We start from the raw sequence: 16120 nt of genomic DNA, 5'->3' as shown, positions 1-16120 counted from the left end.
AGGCGATCCACGAATCAATCCAATTTTTCACTTCATCGTAAGACCCGAAATGCTGATCGGTCAAGTCGTGCGCCATTGATCGGAAAAGGTGGTAATCAGATGAAGCAAAGACAGGAGAGTACAGCGGGTGGGGTAGAACTTCCCATTTCAGCGTTTCCAAGTACGTTTTTACGGTCGTGCAACATGGGCGCATTATCACGCAATAAAATAACTTTGTCGTGGCTTTTCTCGAACTGAGGCTATTTTTTCTTCTGTGTCCGTCTCAAACGCATCAGTTGAGTTGAGTTGAGTCATTCACCCGTAATGGTTTTTCCCGGTTTTAGCAGCTCGTAGCAAATTACATCGAGCTGGTCCCACCAAATTCAAAGCATAACTTGGGAACAGTGAATATTGGGTCTGGCTGTCGATGTAGAAGTATGGCCGGGTAAACCCACCCACCCAACCTCCTTGCTTCTGAATCATTCCAAGATCTTTGAGGCGCTTGGAAATGGGTGACTGAGTCACATGCAATGAATCCACCAACTCGTTTTGGGTTTAGCACGATTTTTCGTGGAGTAACTCAACGTGTCATCTTCTAAATGTCACTTTAGAACCGACAGTTCTATTCACCACGTATCTCTAAAGCTGTCTTTCAAAAAACGGCGGAGGCAAAATTATACACCTAATATAATTTAGGATTGACCAAATATGGTGGGAAACACAGGTTTTGACGCAAAAAATCTGTGTTTTGTTTTACACAAAACCTTTTTAAAATTTTGCAACGATTGACACCAAATTTGGTGGAAAGGTGAGAATTGTGAACGCTCACGCATATAGTGAGTTACATCCTTTTACGTCGAATTTAAGGGGGTATATGCAAAAGGGGGGTGTAAATTTCACCAAATATAGTCGTGTGGAATATCAAATGAAAGGTCTCGATTAGTACTTTCCAAAGCTGGTCTTCGTTTTGACATTTGATGGAAGGCGGGGAGTTCGGGGAGTCGAAAATTATAATTTATTTAATGAGGCCATTCTCAGAAACTGTCCAACCGAAAAATCTGAAAAAAGTCTACCACTATATGGTGGTTAGGCTCCAAAATACCTTCCATACCGATATCCCTTCAAATATAGTAAATAATTAGTAACTAATACTACAATTTTCAGTAATTGGCTACAGAACCCCCCATAAGCCCATCCTAGCAGCAATGTAGGCTATAATATAGAGCTTAATCCTGCCAAGTTTGGTGGAAATTGCACTCTTATTAACAGTTATAGTAAATTTTAGTTGTCACTTCTTTGGAAATTCAACATTTTGAATGTCAAAATCACCCTAAAGTGAATATTTTCACATAATATACGCGTTTGTTACGTGTTACGTACTAATGGGGAAAATTTACACCCAAATGTCTTTATAAAAGAAATACACAAAACCTTTCACATCTGACGCGTCCAGTTTTCGGTTTGTTTCATTACTAATGTTACTAAAAATAATCTTGAATCATTGAACCAATTTTAATGGCTACGTATGATGTATTTTATGTATGTATGCGACAACAACATTTTTGATTTCAAAATAACAAAAAAAATATTTCCAAAATTGATAATCAACTCTAAATATTTTCTTAACAAACACAATCCAATCCAATTCACTTAGAAATCATCCAAAAAAGAAGTAAAAGCAAATGGATCAGGTAATCGTATCGTTGCAACTAGTACAGGTTCTCTATCATAAACAAATCCTGAATTTACTCCAAAACTCGGACGAGTTTGTATCACTGATTGTGCACTACCGATTGGTCGATGTATAGGACGAATTGGTCGTTGATTAGGTCCCGGTCGAATGAAACGATGATTAACAAACTGTTGAGGTTGATTAAACCCTGGTCTTGCCTGGAAAGTTGGTGGCCCTGATCTAATTCTTGCTAATGGCACCTCGTCAAATTCAGACTCTGGGAAATCAATGGTAGTCACTATTTCGGTACCTGCTGCGCTTTGATCTGGTGGCCCGTAGCTTGACTTGGGAGTATCAATATTGTTTCCTCCTTCAGTTGGTAGATTGAATGCCCGACCGGGACGATATCCAGCCGGTGGGTAAGGAGCTTCTGGTGCCTGTTCTGTTGGGAGTCCATAACTTGACTCTGGTTCGGTTTGGTCCTCTGTTGGGAGATTGAATGCTTTTCCGGGACGATATCCTGCCGGAGGGTAAGGTGCATTATCTATTGTTGTAGGCTCCTCTGTTGGGGTCTCAGTGGGTGGACCGTAAGTTGAATCTGGCGATTTTCGTTCTTCTGTTGGTAGATTAAAAGCCCGACCAGGACGATATCCAGCTGCAGGATATAGCGCCGCTTCTGATGGCGTGGTTGACTCTAAAGTTGTAGATTCAACGGCTGATGTTTGAGTTGAGGCTTGCGGCTGCGTCGGAGCTGGTTGCTTTGTTGTAGGATATTCAAGATTTCTTTGTGCTTTCGTCGTAGCTACGAGGACGAAGAGTCCTAAGATGTACAGATTAATCCTCCCCATTGTACTATAATGTATTCTTCTGAAGTTGAACCTGGACTGACACTTATTTCTGACAATCCATTACGTTTTATATCGTTCAGCATTTTAAATGTTTCACTATTAACATTCAATGGACATCATTAAACCAACCATTGCCTGGCTTCTGATTCATTTATTAATTTATTATATCTATATTCGCTATTTATTGTATGTCTTATATACATTCAGACTCAAGTTCGTTGACAATAAATTCTTATCGATATGATTCGTTTTGAAAATTTTCAAGTACATAAGTCTCGAAGTGCATATTGCCCTTACCAATTTTAGATGATTCTATGATCATGAACTAAAGTCAATAAAAGTGAATATAATTTATTTGAGCCATGCATTGAATATTTAATATGAGTAGAGTCTATAAAGGAAAATCTTTTTACCTATCTTAATCAGAGAGCAATTGAACTCGGGGGTATTTCCCAACACGTAATTGTATTGTTTTAAACTTATTGTTTTGACGCAGCCTTTATATACTTCGATTTCATAGTTTTTTTTCTAAGAAGGAAGGAAGTCTCCACATACCAAGTGGAAATAAATCAATTTAGTAATAGCAATGCCTAATCTGATTCCCTAAAAAGTGTTTCCGTTGTTAGATAAAATGGATAAATCTTCACTAGGTAATTGCATTTCCAGTAAATAGCTTATCAATAATAACATAGACAATAAAAAGCATTCCACCTTCAAAAAGTTCATGAATAAAATTTGGCATGAATGCCATTGGAAATTGTACGTGAACATCGCGTAAAAATGATTCATAGTAATTTTTCCCTGATACGGATTTAATGCGGATGTGGTTACTAATGTTAACTATTTTGTGATGTTAAGAATATAATTGGTAGTGCATATATTGTAGTATAGGAAAAAACTTTGATAACAGAAATTATTTTCAGATATTAAGCTGAGCAAAACAGTCATGTTTTTTGTGAATCTGTGGATGATATTATTATATTTTTAGATACGACCTTATCGTCTTGTCTAAGAATTCAAACGAGTAACTTCAGTAAATGACAAACTTGAATATAACATCATTTCCTAAGTATGTAAAAGTAAATATACAATTCTGATGCGTAAGCCTAGCATAAAATAAGTCGGAAACGGGAAGCTCATCGTCTAAGGTATCAAGGGCTTTCCTGTATTTCTTATGAAAGACTATTTCGATTAACGACGGTTCGTTTTGAGCGTTCGCAATATATATGATGGCGCGGCGGCTGAGTTGATTGACTGTAATCCTATCGATCTCGTTGCCTAGAGTTCGATTTGCGGCCGTCATGGGTGTTTGTGTTCGCTTTTGTGTTATCCTGTTGCTATCAATTATACAGCAACGAATTGAAAATTAAATAGAGAAAAATAAAAAAATGCAATTTGAGAAGGAAACTGTGAGGATGCACGGTTCATCAAAGGAGTGAGCAGAAGTTATACATACTCGTATATGTAATTTTTTTCTCCAAAAACGTGAAGTTAGGCCAATTTTTTGTTTTTAGACGAGTATTCAAAGTTGCAGTTTTGACCTAAATTTTTGTTTTGATTAGAGAAATAGATATTTTTTTTAAATTAAAAAGGTTGACCTAAACAAAGGCTTGCCAAAATGGCATGTCTCGAGCGACCAACTGCCTTCCGAAAAATATACATATGGTGCCTAAGACTGCACTAAATTTACGAGAAAGTGATATTTAAAGATGTCACCGCTTTGTTAATAATATTAGGATTTCCGCCAAATTTTTCAGTATTGTGCTCCATATTGTGCACCTATTTTGCAATTTTACGATTCCAGGGTGAACTCCCCAAAACATAATAGCCATCAACTTTATTTGAGCTCTCTTTGTATGTATGAAAGATCCCCTTCATTTCATGGTAAAATAAAGTCCTTCACTATATGCATGGAGGATTCCAGTTTCAAAATTTCCAACAAATTGTCAATAGGTGAAACGGTTTCCGAGAACTAGAACTAAGCTGTGGAAAGCAATGTTTCGCGGGAAGGACGATTCACAATATGTTCAAGGCTTATATTTAGCTCAACGCTCATTCACGAATATTTCAACTTTGTAGGCGCCTATGATTTCCGTTGCATGCTAACAGCTTCCTTTTCCAAAGAATCAAGTGAAATGCTTGAAATGACATTAATACAAACGTGCATTTAATAGTTACCTCTGCAAAATTTTGAAGTAAGTTCGATTGGTTCTATTTATTTTTAAGAGGAGAAAAATTGAAACCTAGCCTTTTACAAATGAGCGCGAATATCAACGATTTCGGCATTACAACTTTATTGGGGATAGCAGGGAATACTACTGAATTTTGTAGTTTAGTGGAAGGAATTGCAGTTCCAAGCAGTCAAGTCTTTTGTTTGGCCTATTGTACTATCCTCGGAAATCGCCCATCCAATGACCTCCCGCCTGCGACCATCGTCGTCTTTTGCGAATCTGAGAACATTCCCCAAGGGCAGAGATTGCGCAAATTCTTTGCTGAAGAAAACATTACCGAGGTGTCTTCGTTTGAAATCTGAGAAGGCCGTCTCGTCCACCTCCTCACATTGGCTGTATGTAGACAAGCCCACCACCCCAATTTTTTCCATGTGGTAGTTTCAGGAGCAGTGTTCCGCGAAAAGCCCTACTAGGGTTTTCATATCTCACTTCTTAAGGGACAACAAGAGCGCCGCTCTACCGACCCTGTGTTCTTTTACAAAGATTTTCGTCTGCCGGTAGGAGTTGAAATTTTTCCACTCAGATGCGTGAATTCTTGCATATTCGACCTTCAGAGTAGACTTGACAGTAAGTGGCCGGCTGCCAAAGACTGGCTCTGACCCCACCATTGCGAGGCAGTTTATTAGCTTTGTTTGAGTGCCCTGGTACCAATATTAGTGATATTTCCTTCAGTCGGGCAAGTTTCAGTGGGAACAAGTGGCAACTCCACATCAACTGGCTTGGCATATCGTTGCTGTTTAATGGTGATAATGCTGCTTGATGATCGACCGCCTTTCTACGCGGTCATGGTGTCGAACCTATACGGGTCGTTAGAGCTAGGAAGTGGCCGCTAGCGAAATTGCTGCGGGTTCTTGTCAGATCGATTTCTAGAATTTTGCACATCATCAGAATTTTTTAGTCAAACCGTTGGGGTTTGCCGTCCCCACGTACTTGAGGAAGGCGATCAAACCCGAATCTGCAATGGGACTCATGTTAAGTGGCTCTTGCCATGAAGTCTGGTACCGTGGGAACTGAGATGACCCTCTGAGAGGATATGCTCCGGCAGAAATCCTGGAAGCGTGCTTCTGATCCAGTTATTTAGATTGGTTTCGTTGTGGGAGTTTCATGGTGATTGTTGTTGGGCCCATATCGCGACCAGCACTCCTTGTGGATTCAAACGTGGAGTTGTGCTGTACAAGTCGGTCGCCGTATCCCTTAGTTGCGGCAGAAGTGGTAGATAAGCCTCGCATCCTTTGGTATTAATGCTATGGTCGCACTCAATATAAACTAATACCGCTGTGCCATTTAAGGTGGCGCTTTGATTATGGTCTCCATACTAATCCATGTCCGAAGGGGATCGCAGAACTATGCCTGTATCACAGTTACTTACGTTATACCCACGCAGGAAGTTTTAAGATAATACTCAGAATTATCGCAGTAGAATAAAAACAAACTTCTGTGATCAATAGGAGATAAATATAGTATAGATGAGGTTTCTCCAACCTACTTAATTCTATTTGATCTTGCTTGTGAGAGGTGCTGCGACATATAATGTGGTTAATAAAAAACATATGAATGTTATGTCATGGAAAATTTTTAGGGTATCCATCTCAGTCGATGGGAAGGGAGAGCCCTCGCCTTATCAAGAAATGTGCAATGGTTTTTGATACAAAGACGAGTCACATGAATCTAAGGCGTCCACGTTGCCATCTTGACAGTTTCCAGTAAGCGAGCAAAAAAGTCCAGTTAATCGCACGAACCTTTATCGTTATGCACCCCAAATTATCCTCGTTCTAAGGAAAATAGGTTCTGGTAACTATTTACCGGCACAACAATCCATATCGGATCAGGACCTTGAAGTGTGTTAGAATACTTCATTCAAGACGGTAACAGTACACTGGAGGAGGCAAAGTGGTTAGCATTGCGCTCGCCTGCGGTTATTAACCTGATTTTACTCAGGCACTCATTCACAGCTGAGTCGACTGGTATCTGACATCCAGTCATGATAACAAATCCCTCCGCCACGACAGTCCAGCGTTCTAGCTACTTGAGCCATTAGGACACATCCGGACTTCATTGCTGTATCCAAAAATTAAACTAGTTGGGAAACCGGAAGCTTGACGCTTCAGGTATAAAAGGTTTTGTATTTCCCTATGTGAAGAGCGATGAGAGCATGACAATTCCGTGTGAATATAATTAAAAATTCCATTGCCCTCTATTTTTTAGGAAGCGATTTAAATAAATCACTTGATGGAAAGCACTGTATTGAAGCAGCAGCATATTATTTGTATGATTTAAGATGCGGTAAATTCGCCCGAAATTGATAAGTTTGAGCTGCTATAATTTTGACACTAATAACCGGTGAAAAAAGTTTTTAAATCCCCGTTTGCATATATGGGGAGCCCCCCTTTAAACTCCGCCTAAATTTATGTCACCCGCTGTATGCGTGGGAGCTCATAGTTCTCATCTGTCCACCAAATTTCGTTAGGATCCGTTTAGCCGTTTTGGAGAATTTTAATATGGTTTTGTTTTACACAAAACCTTAAAAATTGAACGAACGCATTCCTTTCGCTCCCTTAACTGTAGCATCAAAGATGGTTGGTACTCATTTCACTTACGTCACGATGAAAGCATGCTTTTGCAATATAAATAAATATGAGGAACCAGTAAGAAGAAGAGTTTGAACCCAACACTCTGCCTCAGCGAGCTTTTGAAACGCATTATTGAGGAAAATAGAACAATATTTAACTGGCAAGAAATCACAATCGTTCTAATAAGGAAAAGAAAAAATAGTCCGGAATTTTTAAGCCACCTTCCGATCAGGATATTTCATACCGTGAAGATTTTTGAACATGTTCTTGACAACCGCATTCGCGACATCGTTCAAATAACCGTAAACTAGGCCAGATTTTCCAAGAACTGTGAACTATTGACGCAATACACGCTGCACAATTACTCAAGGAGAAACACCGTGAAAAGCATCAGTTTCTCCACATTGCATTTCTGATTTAGAGAAGATGCTTGACCGTGTATCCTATAAGCTCATCTCGTATACATTGTTCTACTGAGAATCGAAGAATAAAGCTCGAAGTGCGGTAGGTAGATCAAACCGTTTCGTGTCTCTTTCGATGTTCATCAAGGAACCATTCTCTCGCCATTCCTCTTTGTCCTGGTCATGGGCACTATCATTGTATATTTATGTCCTAGAGGCTCACAGCATAGCTGATCTCAAGCAACTTGTTCATAAATGGAATGATCGTTTATTGCAGCATAGTCTCCGAATCAATCTGAACAAAATAGAATTTTTGGGGACTGGCTGCAACAAAACAAATACCATCACTGTCAGTGGCAGCGACTTACCGAGAACTAAACAATTTAACTATGTATTTCCAATCAATTCTATCAGTCTATGTTGGACTGCGCTATGGCATTTCACAACTAGTGTTCTTTGTAATTGACGCATTAATAAACGTCTCAAATCGAAAATTTACAACAGTGTTGTCCACGCTGCCGTGTTCTATGGTTCTGAGTGCTAGTGGACTATCGAACACAATGAACATGACAAATATATTGCATTGAACCAAAGGCGTAACACGTCATAATCAAATCTGAAATGAGCACATCCGCTTCTTCGATGGTATGGACATCGGTAATTCGGGCGAGAACTCACTTACTAAGACTGGTCTGAGTAAAGGAAGTCGATGGGAAATGTCCATAGCACCGACTGAAACAACGACGGCCTAGTACGTTAGATGGTGATTTAAGAACTCCTCGGACACCCAGGTCAGGCCTATGAGCGAGGAAAATGGCGTAATCCATCTAAAAGTTCCGACCCTTCAGGCTTAAAATAAATAAATAAAATACGTTGGATGATGGTTGATGAAGAACATTGATAGCAATAACAGCGCCGAGGGGAAGGTGTAAAATTCTCTGAAGTTTCTAAGAATTGCGAGTGCATAAACGCAGAGGTACTAATTCCTTGAATTTCTACGTAATAATATGACTTACCTCCTCTGCAAGCAGACAACACACAGAAGGAGGAACTCAAGTTTGCGTATTCGTGGGGTAGATACGAGGTAGCTACTGATTCGCATCCACGTGTCCGCCAAATTTTTCACACGCAAGTGATCGAAAAACATCCAACATGTGCAATGCTTTTCTTCCACCATACAAAGTCAAGCAATGCCCTAGGAGACGAATCTCCTGTGTGTGTTCTCTTGCCCCCCTATTTATATTTAGTTTATAATTATAGCGAAATACAGGGAGAGAACTACTATTTATTCCTACATTTTTCTGCACCATTAATTTTAAACCAGTAGGTTTATTACTTGATATTTTCTGTAAATGTACATATTTTCCATCAATCACTGATTTTACTGGACTGCATTGACTATGCACTTTCCCTGAATCATTTCTACGCTTGGATGACTACTGCCATTAATCAACGATCGAAATTACAACCTCGCAGAAAATAATAAATGCACTTCATTATAATTATAACTGCAAACATGACTGTGACTAATGCGATAAGTGATCTAACATGTGAAAAATTATATGCGCCAAACACGATAATCAGCATTAATGTGATCATGCAGCCATTTGCATATTATAGAATAATGTGTGCGAAATCGAAAGTATAGTACGGCCTGTTATAAGATGCATAGAAGTGGGAGAATCACGGCTGCTGCAATCAACCTATTAACATATGCACGTTAACAAATAGAGAATCCACTATTAAGCTCGGCACTATCGCAAATGCATTTCCTTGAGACTTAATTGTTGATAATGAAGAAAAGAATTTATAATTTGTTCAGCCTATCCATTTCCGATGATGAATGATTCAAGCTGAAGCCAAATTCAGCATTTCGACGAAAACACCAATGATTCGACCTTCGATGCGATCATCATCAATAACGTCGCCCAAGCGGAAAATGACGTCACCGCATAACATCATGATTGAATAAGTGCATAGCGAAATAGAATATACGCCATGAAAGATGATGACGTGTACACCCTAATCGTATGGAACATGTTCATCTCATAGTAAACGAGCCGCCAAAGGCTGCAGACTAGATTTATGCGGTAGCTCAGGTGTGAAACGTCAATAAAACGTGCAGCTTAAGGAACGATGTCAATGTCGAAATGCTTGGCAAGTAGAGTGTGAATAGCGAGAATTTTATTCAGTGTTCATACACATGTGGAGGTTGTCGGTTATATTGGCGGTTAACAATTTGAATATATCTTAGAACTTTGTAACAGTATTTTGTATAATATTTTAGGCGGAAAATGTGTGAAGTTATTTAAGAAAAGCATTTTGAATTCTTCAAGGTGGACCAAAGTGATAGTAGACTGAAAAACTTGGGGGCTACGAAAATGACTTCATACAACATAGTCTATTCACTCAGGGTGGAAATTCACACCAAAGCAAGTACTCATGGAAGGAGCAAATAGCCGTCCTGAAAGAAGTATTTCGGACCAAAAGTATCTATAAGGACTAAATTGTTGCTACTCGATAGGTACATATATCAGCTAGCTAGAATTAGGTTACTCTCCATATGCATATTAGTAATGCCACTTAAAAACCGCGTATTTTTTCAATAAAGTGGACTTTTATTTTTAAACAAGTCCGGAAACCGGACGCTAGACGCTTCAGATATACTTAAAAATTCAATTGCCCTTTATTGTTTGAAAAACCATTTAGACATGAAGAGGTCAATATTATTAGCAAATGTAAAGAAATTAACCTACCACAGATACAAGTAAGGTTTTGTTTTAGGCAAACCCTTAAAAAGAGCTGGGGAGAAGTAGATTCTTCTCCTTCTCTCGTTAATTATTACGTTAGCATCTTATTTGCATGGCTTGATGAATGCAGTAAATTCGCGCGAAATTGATAAGTTTGAACTGTTATAACTTTGGCAATAATAAGCTGATTTCCATGAAATTTGGCATGTGAATGCACGATTCTGCCCTCTATGTTGCTGCATAATCTAGTACTCCTGGGATGAGGGGGATTCATCGGTAATTTGTAATATATATAGTAATAAGTTTATTTGAGCAGATATAGGAGTGGGATATATTTTGAGGACTAGATTTCATAAAAGCGCACCACCCCGATTTTTTTCAGATTTTTCAGTTGCGTAGTTTCGGAAAATGAGTTCTATCTCACTTTAAGTGTGCACTTTTTGACTCCCTACTCGCGTACTTCACAATCCATGTCAAAACTAGTGCGAATCGACCCCTTTCATTTGATACCCCACATGACTATATCCCGCTTTAAATTCACTCAAAATTTCTGTTACTCGCTGTATGCGTGGGATTTCATAGTTCACATATGTCCATCAAATTTGGTTCGGATCGATTTAGCAGTTTTGTAGAAAAGTCTATGTAACAGACAGACAGTGGATCGATTTTAATAAGGTTTTGTGTAACACAAAATCTTAAAATGGTTATAAATAAACCACTCAAAATATTGTCCATCGTTAGTTGTTACCTTTTCCCAGTTTTTTGGCAGCATCCCACCAGAACTAGATGTTGATCGAAATAGATGGAAATCTGAATGAGAGATGTTTGGTAAACACGGGAGGTGGGATAGAACTTTTCATTTCAGTTTGAGCGTTATTATGTTGAAAAATGACGTTGTCGTGTCCTTGTTCGTATAGTACACGTTTTTTAGTTAAGGCTTGTTTCAGTCTTACCAAATGCAACCCATATCAATCTCCTGTGATAGACTCATTGGTTTTCAGTAGTTCATAATACACCGTACCTAGCTAATCCCAACAAATGTAGAGTAGAACCCTCGGAGGATGAATATTTGGGTTTACTGATGACGTTGATGTATGGCCCGGTTTACCCCACGATTTTTTTCGCCTCCGGTTATTATAATGTATCCATTTTTCGCTGCCAGTAATTACAAACACAAAAAAATATCCAATCGGTGTAGATACCTTATTTGGGCGGAGGTTTGAGGAGGAGGGGTGAAAGACATGGGGTAGGGTTTAGAAATGGAGAGGGAAGTGGATTAGAAACAGCCGGAGCCATTTTGTTTGAGCGGAGGCACATATTGAGAATTGCGACCGGTGTAGACGACTACTCTACCTTCTCTATCGAATAGTCGGCTATCATTGTTATAGGAAATAAGGATATGCGGAAATTGATTCTTATGCAGGAAATACTCCTTATCGATCTCGATCTGCAGACACTAGAGAATTGAGATGTGATTGACACCTTTCTAGGAGTTTCACTACGTAGCTGGCTATCACGGCTGCCCGGGGTATGGGAGGAATCGTAGAAAATTTGACTGGATATGTACTTGATACCATCGTCGTTTTTAAATATACCGGTTATACGTCCAGAAGATGATTTCGAAAGTGAACATACATGTTGATCTTTTGTGAAGTTTGTTTATTAACCCGAAGGATAAAGTATAGTCATTCGAAGGCGCCGTTTACACGGTTTAGTACCTTATTGACGTCAGAGATGTTGGGTAAGTTAAGGGGCATGGTGACGCCAGGTTGGACGACTTGTTTGACGGTAGCGAAGGGAATTGAATTGATATTGCGGGACAGGTTCTTAGCAGCAGAAGACATGTTCGGAGCCATCCTCATACTTTTGAAAATTGGGGGCTAATTTCCACTGGGTAAAGTATCGGTAAAGTTCGTCCAAATATGAATTCAACCGAGTTTGCCTGCATTGGCAGTATACGATACTAAATAGTTTTCCAATTTTATCGTTCTACCGTCAATATACACAGGAGTAGTTGTATTATATTTCTACGATACTTGGCTTCAACTTATACCGTACCCAATTTCCTTGATTTGCAAGTCCAAAGGGCATTGAAAAATGAAAAATGAAGATTTGGATGAGTTTTTGGATATTTTTTTTTTGGGAAAATTGACTCCTTCACTTGGTTCCTAGCTTACCCCCGTTTAACTTGTGGTCTATGTTACTTTTCCTGCGAGTTGTCAAGATTATTATGATTGATATTTCACCATCATATGGACTTAAAAACTTGGAAAGTATTTTTAGCAGGTAGTTCTAGGATTCAATTTTTAAGGCTTTCTGGAAAACATGCATGCCTTAGCAACGTTCCCATTGAAGTTTAAAGATAAACTCAAACCATTTCCTGCTTGTTGCAAAGTGTGACTAAAAAGGATAGGAATTAGTGTGCAAGCAACGCACAAATTTCGAAATTAACTTTATTTCCAAAGCATCAAATAAAGCTCGGACAGGGACATACCTTAATTGTGACCGACGATGTAAATTGGACATTCTGGGTCTAAGCCCCTCTCTCTTTTGCGGCACTGTGCCTTTTTATGTAGGCTATTCGATAAGTTACTGACGCTGATGTATAATCGCGCTCCAATTACACAGAGGATCTTTTTCTGCAACCTTTGTTTCTATGTCGCCAAATAGACAAAAAGAATCGAATAAATGTCTTAACTTTTTACAGTAATCAATAGAATTTTGGGGTGAAAAATTTTGCTAATGAAAAAGGTGAGTTTGGTGAAGGAAACTTTACCAAGGTATCTTCGTCTGAGGTCTGAGGAGGCCGGGCAGCTACATATGGAGTCCAGGGCCGTCTCTTCCTCCTCCTCACCTTGGCTGCCTAGAGCACAACTTTAAATTCTTCCATGTAGTAGTTTAAGGAGAAGCCCGTTAAAAGACCTGCTAGAGGTTTTCATGTGGCACTTCTTAAGGGACAACAAAAATGCCGCTCTAGCCGCTCCGGGTTCCTTTACAAAGTTTTACGCCTGCTAACAGAAGTCCAGATTTCTCCATTCGGCTACGTGAATCTTTGCCATTTCCCCCTTCAGAGTGGACTTGACAGTGAATGTGCCAAAAGCTGGTTCTGGTCCCAGCAATGTGTCTATCAACTTCTTTATTACCAGCGATGTTTGAGTTCCCTGGCACCCACCTCAGGCTTAGTTGGCCGCACCTGATGACAATTCCATACCATCTAGTTTGCTTTGTCGTTGCTGTTTAGTGCTGATAATGATGCATGACTGTCGGAACAGATTCGAATGGTGTGATCCCGCCATTTTTCCCGCAAAAATTATTCTGCTGTTAATGAAATGGTATATCTTCGCCTCGCATGTGGTCATTTTTTCGAGGTGGAACCAGTTCCATAATTGAATTTCTTGAGAACAATCCTGCGCCCGATCCGTCTTCCCCGTCTTCCCGACGGTGAAGATTATTAAGTCTGTCATTCGAAAAGACTCGTGGCCATTTATTGACCATTCTTGTCTTTTTGGTGATTACGACGAAGTATGTCTTTTCAATGACGAATTAGGAAACCATATATATTTTCAATGTATGTTCAAGATAATATTAGATTGATGAAATTGAGCTTGAAAAGATGATGGTTAGATTAGTATAATAATAATAATAATCGTTGGCGCAACAATCCATTTGGAACAGGGCCTTGAAGAGCAGTTCATTTAAGACCGTAACGGTACACTACAGAATTACAGGAGGCAATGTGGTCAGGTCAGCATTGCGCTCGCCCGAGATTATTACCCTAATTTGACTGAGGTACTCATTCACAGCTGAGTCGACTGGTACCCGACGTCAAATCGCGATACAAATTCCACTGCCACCAGTGAGATTTGAATCGCCACGTTCCGTACGACAGCCTTGTGTTCTAACCACTCAGTTATCCGGGCACGGTTAGATTAGCACCAAAACAATAAGAGAGAGTATTTTTATTTGCTTTTTCCTGTCTTAACACATACTTAGTGAACTCTTCAACTGAGGTTTCAGGAGTATTAATAAGCATAAATAGGGCAAAACTTTAAAATTCCACCATATATATTGGTTTTTTTAGAAATATTCAGTGAGCTTTACTGAAAATTCTTTTCATCCGCAATACTTTATAGTTTTGTGATTGCACTTCCATCTAGAAGTTTGCTCTTTCCCTCCCTTTCATCATCATCATCAACGGCGCAACAACCGATATTCGGTCTAGGCCTGTCTCAATGAGGAACTCTAGACATCCCGGTTTTGCGCCGAAGTCCACCAATTCGATATCCCTAAAAGCTGTTTGGCGTAATGATCTACGCCATCGCTCCATCTCAGGCAGGGTCTGCCTTGTCTTCTTTTTCTACCATAGATATTGCCCTTATCGACTTTCCCGGCTAGATCATTCTCATCCATACGGATTAAGTGACCCGCCCACCGTAACCTTTTCATCCGGATTTTATCCACAACCGGACGGTCATGGTATCGCTCATAGATTTCGTCATTGTGTAGGCTACGGAATCGTCCATCCTCATGTAGGGGGCCAAAAATTCTTCGGAGGATTCTTCTCTCGAACGCGGCCAAGAGTTCAAAATTTTTCTTGCTAAGAACTCAAGTTTCCGAGGAATACATGAGGACTGGCAAGATCATAGTCTTGTACAGTAAGAGCTTCGACCCTATGGTGAGACGTTTCGAGCGGAACAGTTTTTGTAAGCTCAAATAGGCTCTGTTGGCTGACAACAACCGTGCGCGGATTTCATCATCGTAGCTGTTATCGGTTGTGATTTTCGACCCTAGATAGGAGAAATTATCAACGGTCTCAAAGTTGAAGTCTCCTATCGTTATTCTTCCCTTTTGACCAGTGTGATTTGATGTTGTTGGTTGGTTGGTTTTTGGTGCTGACGTTGCAATCACATATTTTATTTTGCCTTCATTGATGTGCAGCCCAAGACCTCGCGCCGCCTGCTCGATCTGGATGAAGGCAGTTTGTACATCTTGGGTCGTTCTTCCCATGATGTCGATATCGTCAGCGTAGGCCAGTGGTTGGGTGAACTTAAAGAGGATCGTACCTCTTGCATTTACCTCAGCATCATGGATCACTTTCTCGAGTGCCAGGTTAAAGAGGACGCATCATAGGGCGTCTCCTTGTCGTAGACCGTTGTTGATGTTGAAAGATCTTGAAAGTGATCCTGATGCTTTTATCTGGTCTTGCACATTGGTCAGGGTCAGCCTAGTCCGTCTTATCAATTTCGTCGGGATACCGAATTCTCTCTTGGCCGTGTACAGTTTTACCCTGGCTATGCTATTATAGGCGGCTTCTTCCCTTTCTGCCAGCAATATCGATCAAATAATTTATGCCGAAAAGAGAAAAAGGCAGAGCAGTGTGACGATTTGATCTTTCGTGCTCTCTTTGAAGTCCCTAGCAATAATGCAATGTCGTATTTTAACATTGTGTAAAAAAACAGTTCTGCAGTCAAGGAAAATTTGAATGAAGTTTTTCTCAATTAATATTATTGAAGAAAATACACTGAATAAATTTTTCATAAGAACTTAATTTCACAACTAGATGGCGTTGTGGGTATACGCTTCGCTATCAAGGTTTTGTGTAAAACAAAACCATATTAGAATCGGTTTACTGTCTGTCTGTCTGTCCGTCACACGCATTTTTCTCAGAG

The 16120-nt window shown here is 39.7% G+C and overlaps 2 protein-coding genes across 3 annotated transcripts in view; both read right to left on the bottom strand.

Annotated features, from left to right (window-relative positions):
* The window catches only part of LOC119651104 (filamin-A), a 163431-nt gene that overhangs the window by 111969 nt on the left and 35342 nt on the right, over positions 1–16120 (bottom strand). The gene's annotated exons all lie outside the window — the stretch shown is intronic.
* LOC119651105 (mucin-7-like) lies at positions 1495–2559 on the bottom strand. Its single transcript, XM_038054468.1, has one exon. The coding sequence runs from the start codon at positions 2497–2499 to the stop codon at positions 1630–1632; it is 870 nt and encodes a 289-aa protein (XP_037910396.1). The 5' UTR covers positions 2500–2559; the 3' UTR covers positions 1495–1629.

Source organism: Hermetia illucens, chromosome 3, assembly GCF_905115235.1.
Source record: "Hermetia illucens chromosome 3, iHerIll2.2.curated.20191125, whole genome shotgun sequence".
Lineage (NCBI taxonomy): Eukaryota > Metazoa > Arthropoda > Insecta > Diptera > Stratiomyidae > Hermetia > Hermetia illucens.
Note: the sequence above shows the minus strand (reverse complement) of the source record. Positions and strands in the feature narration are given on the sequence as shown.